The sequence below is a fragment of the Culicoides brevitarsis genome, chromosome 3, assembly GCF_036172545.1.
Source record: "Culicoides brevitarsis isolate CSIRO-B50_1 chromosome 3, AGI_CSIRO_Cbre_v1, whole genome shotgun sequence".
Classification (NCBI taxonomy): domain Eukaryota; kingdom Metazoa; phylum Arthropoda; class Insecta; order Diptera; family Ceratopogonidae; genus Culicoides; species Culicoides brevitarsis.
In genome coordinates, this window is record NC_087087.1 from 22,746,423 (window position 1) to 22,755,327 (window position 8,905).

Below are 8,905 nucleotides of genomic sequence, written 5' to 3' on the forward strand. Positions count from 1 at the left end.
AATTTTTTTTCGAATTTTTCGGAAAATTTAGTTTTTTTTTCAAAAATCTATAAATTTTAATTTTATATCGAAAATTTGAACTTTTTGATCAAAATTTTGATATTTTTTGTGAAGTTTAATTTTATTTTAGTCAATTTTTGGATTTTAAAATGGAAAATCGGACAAAATTATTGAGTTCCAGGGTTACAATATAAAAAAAAACTGAAAAAAAAATTATTTTCTTTCAGATGATCGAAATAGATATGCCAACGAATTTTGTTGGTGATAAGAAACGAGACTTCGAGGAAGTGCAAGTTGAAAATTTTTGGTGTAAACCAGAAAAGACGAAAAAGACAAAGAAAGTATCGAAAAGGGATGTTGTGGAACTTTAAAAGACACATTTTCGAATAAAAATTGAGTAAAATATTATTTTTTAGTGGTTCGTTCATTACATTGGCAACAAATCTGCTGCATTTAAATCCTCATCAGAATCTTCTTCCAAGGCAACTCGCATCCCAGTTTTTGGTCTCTCCGCTGGCGGTCCAATGGGATCTGCATAGTTGACCTGAATTTCACCTGCCGAATCCATTTCAATGCTGCGACTGCTGCTGTGCGTCGTAAAAGTAGCTTCTTTCATGACATTACTCTTCCCATTTGCCGACAAGCGGGAACTTGTTGTCGTTCCGGGCCGACTACTTCCGATGCGTTGTCGTATCTCTTTCGCCTTCTCGACCCGCTGAAATTCCGCCTGGTAATGCTCATACATGTCATCCATGCCCTGCGTTTGCGTCAAATGCATCAAAGCTCGAATGCAATCCAAATTATCCGGAAACTGCTCGTGAATCGCTTGGAACAATTGCATACTTTTTTGGGGGTTTCCGATGCGTCGATAGCAACCGGCAACGCGCAACATGAAATACGGGTCGTCCAGGTTGTTGAGAGCGGCTTTTTCGTAGAAAGCAATTGCCTTTTCGGCAACTTGCAGTTCAATGTAGTGCGATCCGATCCAATTTATGACGGAATTGTTGATGGGATTCACGCGATATGCTTCCAAGTGGTAATGAAAGGCTTGTTGACGATCCCCTTCGTTCTCGTAAACTTCACCAATTTTCTGAAACACTCCGGAATCGAGTTGAACCAACCCAAGCAGCTGTAAATACCATTCCAGAGCAGCTTGGGAGTCATTTGTGTGCTCGAAAATGTTCCCAATTTGATAAATTACTTCGGGATGTTGCTTGTGACCCAAGTTGGCCTGCAATTTTCTAAAGTAATTCATTGCGTTGTCGTAATCTCCGAGCTTTTTGTAGATCAGACCAAGATTGAACAATGCCTCAAAGGATATCGGATCGATTTCCAGAGCATTCTCGAACATAACTTTGGCGGCATCGTAGTCTTCTTTGAACATTTCGCAAACGCCGCTATTGACAAACACCGCCGGGTTGTACGAGTCCATTTTACGAGCGTTTTCAGCGTATTTAGATGCTGTGGCGACATCTTTCTTCAGTAAATAGATGAAAGTGAGGTTAATAGCGGCATTTACAGCTACAGGACCTTCTTTGCGTTCGAAATATTTCAAAGTTTCAACTGCTTGCGGAATGTCATCCTGCTTCAAGAACATGACAGCCTTGTTTAAATCCAATTCAGCAGCTAATGGAGCGTACATTGAACTTTTAATTGTTTCTACGCACCAACTGTAGCCTGAAAAAGAACAAAAAATATTTAAGTTAGGTACTTTTTCAGGCTATTTTTTTTTCAAATTTTGTCTCTTATCATTTTGAAAAGAAAATTTTGAAATTTTTTTATTAAAATTTAATGTTTTGAGAATTTTTTCTAAAAATTTTGTATTTTTTTCAATCATTTAAATAGGATTTAAAAATTTTCCCGAATGTTTCTAAAAAATGTATTCCCGAAAATTTGGAAAAGCAGCGAAATTTTGTGAAAAAAAAATTTTGAAAAAATTCTAAACCTCTTTAATCAAATTTACCATCATTAAAATTCTCTTCAATTACGCCAGAGATGAGATTCGATGCCATTAAGATACTTTTTTCTGCCAGAGATTTTTGACGTTGCTCATAAATTGCGAGCTCATCGGTACGAATGATGTCATAAATGTACTCGTCGTTAATGTTGGCCTACAAAAAATACTTTTATCATAAAATTCAGAGGAAAAATGACATTTCTTACGTTCGGTCCAACGATACGATCCTCATCATTGTACTCAATGGGAACTTCCAGCAACAATTGAAAGGCACGTCGAATCTTTTCGACATTTCCCAATGCGTAATAACACAAAATCAAGTGCAAACCAGATCGCAAATCGCCCTTTTCCGACATTATGAACTCAAAAGAGGTCGCAGCGTCGGAATATTGTCCCATACGAACAAACAAAACGCCGATATTGTGAGTCTGGAATGTTTAAAAGTGTTAATTATGCTAGAAATAGCAAAAAAAAAACTTACAATTTTCAATCTTAACTCCTTTTGGTTACTCGGAACCTGATCCAGAGCCATGCGATACATTTTGATAGCCTTCGAATACAGTCCAAGTTTGTAATAAATGTTGCCCATGTTGATTTTTAGTCGATTTACTGTCGAGAACATCTTATTTTTGGTCATCAAAGTGTACGTGTTTAATGCTTCGACGTACATATCGCTACAGGCATATAAATTTGCCAAATTAAAAAGGACCTGCAAAGAAATTGTATGAGTTTTTAGCGATTAAATTGATTAAAAACGAGACCCACCGAGTAAGTCAAATCAAAATTATGTGAATGAGAGCCTCCATTTTGGTCCCGTAGACGCAGGAGTTGTCTATCGAGTGAAGAAGCTTCCTTTGCTTTATTCAATCCGAGTGTAAAATCGGGTTTGGGACCAGAACTTGCCAAAATTGATTCCTCCAGGGTGTCGAAAATCTTTTGTTCCAGATTTTTATATTTTTGTTCAGGACTGAAAATTAAAAATTTGAGTTAAAAATTCACAAAAAAATTCTAAAAATAAAATTTTACGTTTCTTCCTTTCTCGTATCGATGACCACCGTTCTCTTTGCCGCTTGATTCAACGGATCGAAAATCTTCGATTGCGACATTGTATATCCCGCGGGACGAACTGCCGTTGAAGGTCTTGCAATCGCAGTCATTTCTCCAGTTCCTCCGCGCCAAACGGAGCTTGGTGTCGTATTTTTCTTGCCATAACTGGACGTCTTGAGCGCATTCTGGAACGAATCGTTGTTGTCCAAGTCGAAAAGATCCGCGGCGCGATTCGTAAAACCAGCGTAAATGTCGTTTTCCATTATTTTTGGGGGTTTTTCAGATTTTTTCACTTTTTATTTGACGCAAAATTCATTTACTTTGCCATTCATTTGTTGCTATGAGAATTGTTTCCATGAGAACAACGGACACTTGTTGCATTCAAATTTGGAATCTAACGTTTGGACTGCCATCTATCGGTGGGAATTTATAAACATACCAAATTGTTGAATTAGCAGGTGGCGATTTTAATTAGCGGTATGGAAATCTACGTCGCGAGACATGAAAAATTGATATTTGGCTTTACTGCAGCAATTATAGGTTTGCTGGCATTTGTTTCTTGGTGAAAAATGATCTACTCAAGACAACGAACAATCTAAGTGAAAAATTTTTTTTTTAAATTTTGATTTTCGACCAAAAATTTTAAAATTTTAAAAGAAGTTAAGATAATTTTTTTTTTCACTAGAACTGTTCTATGTCTTGAGTATATATTTTTTCACCATTGCTGAAGTAAAGCCAAAAATATAAATTTTCCACGTCTCGAGACGTAGATTTTTTAAATAGTGTGTTTTACAAATTGTTTTTTTTAGCAAAAATTAACAAAAATTCTTCACAAAATTTATTTTTTTTAAAAAAAAGCCTAAGAATAAGACAAAAGTCAATAAATAAAAATTTTTTATCAAATTTTGAGAAAAAAAAATTTCCGAAATATTCTAAAAAACTACAAAAATTTCAAAAAACAAATATTTTTTTGAAAAAAAGAATAAAATTATACCAATTTTGAAGTAGCTTTTGTCAAAAACGTCAATTTTCTTTCAAAAATGGCTTCTCTCGATACATCTTTCAACCATGAAGTGATGACAGATTATTTTTTCCAGCAACACCAGATCGCGACGGAACTCATGCTTGGACTAACGAACGAAAATCACCGTAAAATCGCTTCCAAATGGCTCCATTTCCTCTACGACCAAGACTCTATCAGTGAAGAATCGTCTGCCAAGTTGCTCATCGTTCAAGGATTGATTCTCATGCTGAATGCCAATATTTTAGTGCCTCCTTTGGATACTCCACCAACTCCACATTTAGACATAACTTCGCTCAGCGAAGTCAACTTCATTCATTTGGTTAATCAAGCTCTTCAAAATACGCGTCCGAAAACACCGCCGGAAGTGACGTACGAAGTAGCGGAAGACCGACGTGAATATGTGGCACATCAAAAAATTCCTGGATATGGCGCGCACTTTTGTTACGTCTATTCAGGAGAACCTTTTTTAAGAAAAGAAGCAGAAAGTGGTGTCGTTGTTCATGACGAAACAATTCAGTTGGAGAAGAAAGTTCATCCATTGATCGAAAAATATCGACGAGAAATCGAAAAATGCCTGCCAGAACGTCGCAAAAAGGAGTCTTTTCACTATCGTGACTTGAGTTCAAGTTTTGGCGGCATGAAAATCCCGGAAATCGATCCAGATGACGATGTCGTGCAGGAATGCGAGCTCGTTACGACCGATGGCGAGATCGACAATCGCGTTGATAAAATTTTTAGTGACTCAAATTTGAGTGACGATGACGGATATGCTCAATTTGCGGAAGATCCAGCTCATCATGACCGTCCACGAGTGACTTTGAAGCAAACAATATTGGAAAAAGAACGCGAACAAAGAGCTCTGTTGGAAGAAAAACTCAAAAATCGTGGAAAAGTTCATCCTGTTGCTCCGAAATACAAACGAACGATATCAACTCGCATCAAAACAACAATTGAGTCGCCTCCCAATGATCGTCGCGAGCTCATTCAAGCAATGCGGGATCTTGAAGATGAAATTTTGAGAAATTCACAAGAATCCGTTGACATTCCGCAAGACATCCGAGCAAAATTTGACAATGTTTGGAAAAGTCCGCTGCTTGAAAGTTTCAAATCACCTCCAGAATCTCACGTTTCCTTGCCACCACCGCCAAAAATCGAATTTCGTGACTTACGGGACGCCGATAAAAATCAGTCTATATGAACAAATTTAGAAAAGTGATATTTTTCAATCAGCGTCGACGAATCAAACACTTGTCGCATCTCACATGTAAATTCCTAATGAATTCAAATTAAAAATGAAAGTTTTTTTTCGCTGCTTGTCTGTACTCTTCACGTGTGCGTATGTGTCGGACATCACAAAAAAAAAGTATCAGATACTGTCAAATTATTCAAATTTATGAAAAAAATAACGATTTAAAGTATGCGCATTATAAAAAATTTCTATCGATCGATCAAGAGTTGTGTTGTCTGTGTCCATCTTTCATGCGTCGTCTTAATTTTTTGTTTCGTTTTTGAAGTTCATTGATTCGTCCAAATTCATCTCGTAGTCACAAGTTCATCTTTATTTACGATTTTTTCGTTGTTTATGTTTTGTTAACTCGATATTTATAGTTAATGAAAGTGATAGTTTAGTGTGCTTTTAAAAGTCGAGGAAATCTTTTTCGTATTGACACTTGCTCCGGATCTTCGGTTGTATGTCGTCTTTGCACGCGTCAAAGTTCGAGTAGTCTCCCTCGCCGGAGATTTTTGGTACATATGGAGCGGTCTCCTCGCGGTTCAGCAGGGCGATCCATTTGGTTGGCTTGAAGAAAATGTGTCCCTTGATGTCTTGCACGCCATTTTTGAGGTTGCCATAACGACGAGTAATGTCGGTTTGGAGTAAATTGGTCACTAAGCTCTTCGACTCCGACGTGAACGCTGAGGTGAAGCGATATTTCCCACTAACTGAAAATAAAAATAATTTAATAAGGTTTTCAAAAATTTAACTAAATTTTAAAAAATATATTTAAATTTTTTTTTCACTTTTTTTTTAATTAAGGAGGGATGACCCTTTTGATCAAAATTTTTAAGTTAGTTAAATTTTTAAGATGATTGATTCTACAAAATTAGGAGATTTTAAAAAATAATAAATTTAAAATTAATTTGCTATTTATTTATTCAATGAAGTAGTTTTTACCATTTTTAGCTTTGCTCTAATTTTAACTGATTCTCAACGAAAAATCGTCAACAAAAAATTTTGAGCATTTTTTAATAATTTTTTTTTTATAAAATTTTACAAAAATCGAGATTTCAAAATTTTTCAACATTTCGAAATTAGAATTAGAAAAAATTTAATTTAATTTAGAAATTAGAAAATTTCAATTTTTCAAAATCATGTTTTTTTAATAATAAATTTTATTTAATTTCAATTATTTTAAGAGAAATCCAATTTCCAAGAGAAATCAACTGAATTCTTCACAAGACTTATATAGGTATATTTCTTTGCTAATCGTTTTATTTTTTAAAACTTAAAAACTATTGGATTTCATTTAAAGCATTCAAATATAAAAACAGTAATTTCGATATTTTTACGTACCGATTTTGTCAAACAATGCCATTGGATCGGGATTATTTGTGTAAAAAGGACTGTAACCGGCAATCATTTCGTACAAAAGTATCCCAAAAGACCACCAATCCACTGCTTTACCATATCCCTTGCTTTGAATTATCTCCGGCGCCAAATATTCGGGTGTGCCACACAACGTATACGTTCTTGTCTCGACCATTTTACAAAACCCAAAGTCCGTGATCTTCAAATAGCCCAAATGGTCAATTAGGATATTCTCGGGCTTCAAATCGCGATAAATGAGATTTAGATGGTGCAAATACTCAAAGGCAAGAACGACTTGGGCGGCATAAAAACGTGCATGACTCTCCGAGAATTTTCCGTACCTGAAGAAAAAAAAGGATTTTAAATTTTTTTGGCGAAATTTTTGTGTGAAAGAACTTACTTTCGCAGCACACTGAACATGTCGCCTCCATTGACGAACGGCAGTAACAAATACAACGTCGTATTGTCTTTGAATGCGTGTTCCAGCGATACCAAAAATGGAAAGTCAATGCATTTAAGTACCTGTTTCTCCAGCAGTGTGTGTGCAATCTGCTTATTTTTAACAACCTTTTCCTTTGAGAGATACTTCATCGCGAAATATTTGCCAGATGTTTTGTGCTTAACGAGTTTCTAATCAAAGTTTTTATCATTAACGATGAAAAAATTACGTAAACAACGAAGCAAAAAAAAAACTTACAACAACTCCGAATGCTCCACTTCCCAAAACACGAATATCTTCGTACTCCTTCAGCTGCTCGGCATCCGAACTCTTTTTCTCCTTCCATTTTTTCTCAAAGTCGTTCTTTAGCCGGTTCAGAACCGTCTTGTAGTCCGCATTCGGGGAAAATTTGCTCATTTTTTTTTTGTTTTTTTGCGAGAGTATTCGAATTTTTCAATGCAATTTCAGTCACACATCAAAATCTATCGCGACATGTTTTGACACAAGGTTCACAACTGACTAAGTTAAAATGAAATAATAAATAAAATAATAAGCAAAGTAAATCATTTACGTTTATTTTTATTATCGCAGAGAGTATTTAGTCGCGCGTTGCTGCAGTAGAAAACTCTACAACGGAAAGTGACTCACGTTACGCCGATATAGGCATTTGAGTTTTTAGAGTTTGTAAATAGAGGCACAACGCAGACAGAATCGCAGCAAATATGTTCTATTAGTTCAAGGTTTGCGTTAAAATGAGAGATTTTACATTTTAGGCGTTTGGTTATTGGGACTGTCACTTGCACTGAAATTACACATGAGCGTGTTTTTTCTTGTTTTTTACCCAAAAAAGTTCTTTGAACTGCTATTTTGTGAGAAAAGAGTCTATTTTATTTTTTATTGAAAAATATTTTTAGTCATAAAATTCTAAAATTCTAAAAAAAAAATTTCATAATAATTCATGAATTTTCAAAAAAGTTTTAAAAAATTGTTTTTGAACTCCTTCATAATTTTTAAATATATTTTACCAAAAGATATTTTGAACTTAAATTTTCATATCTGAAAAATTTTTTTTTACAAAAAAATAATTAACTTATTAAACAATTTTAAAATATATTTTTTTCTTTTTATTAATTTGAATTTTTTAAATTTTCTGAAATTTATTTTTAAAAGATTAAAAAGTTAAATTCAAGAGAAATATTGAAAACCCCTAATTATTTTTAAATAAATGGGTCAAAAAAATTTAAAATAAATTTGCAGCAGCCTAAGTTTAATGTTGAAATTAAAATTAAAATAAAAAAATTCTAATTAATAAATATTTTTTTAAGAAAAAAAAATTGCGAAATTTATATATTTTTATTTTATAGAAAATATATAAAAATTAAGATTTTAGAACAAAAACCGGCAAATTTAATTATTTTTTATTAATTGGGTTCTTTTCTTACAACAGCAGCGATCATACCACTTTTACCGACATGATGGATGGTTATCTCCAAAAAATAAACCTGTCCGAAAAGATACACAAAAGTACTACGAAAAAAAAGTCATCTCAGGAATGTAAGTCCTACACATTTCATTACACGGCAAAGCAACCTGACACACTCGATGCTCTCCCAATCGAAAGTGAAATAACGAAAAATAGCATCAGCCACTCACTTTATGCTCACTAACAAACTTCCATGCGACTGAAAATCGCACATCGCCGTTATTTCCAGTGCAATTTTTGCATAAACTAAGTGAAACGACGCGCGCACACACGTAAGCCGAAGCAGGTATATTAACGACGACGACGTCGTTGTTACGAAAGAAGGTACAAAAAGAGAGAAACCACTTAAGTATGTTGGCTTAGCAGCA

At 34.5% G+C, this 8,905-nt stretch overlaps 2 protein-coding genes across 2 annotated transcripts; both read right to left on the bottom strand.

The window, feature by feature from the left end:
- Positions 1-427: 427 nt before the first annotated feature.
- LOC134835641 (intraflagellar transport protein 88 homolog) lies at positions 428-3,267 on the bottom strand. The gene is made up of 6 exons (XM_063850558.1): positions 2,984-3,267; positions 2,723-2,924; positions 2,439-2,666; positions 2,164-2,385; positions 1,964-2,111; positions 428-1,677 (listed from the first exon to the last, which is right to left on the bottom strand). Exons 1-6 carry the CDS (start codon positions 3,265-3,267, stop codon positions 428-430), a joined length of 2,334 nt encoding a protein of 777 aa, XP_063706628.1.
- Positions 3,268-5,664: 2,397 nt separating this feature from the next.
- On the bottom strand, positions 5,665-7,471 carry LOC134835362 (cAMP-dependent protein kinase catalytic subunit alpha-like). Its single transcript, XM_063850238.1, has 4 exons — positions 7,313-7,471; positions 7,016-7,245; positions 6,601-6,956; positions 5,665-5,969 (listed from the first exon to the last, which is right to left on the bottom strand). Exons 1-4 carry the CDS (start codon positions 7,469-7,471, stop codon positions 5,665-5,667), a joined length of 1,050 nt encoding a protein of 349 aa, XP_063706308.1.
- Between the last annotated feature and the right edge of the window lie 1,434 nt (positions 7,472-8,905).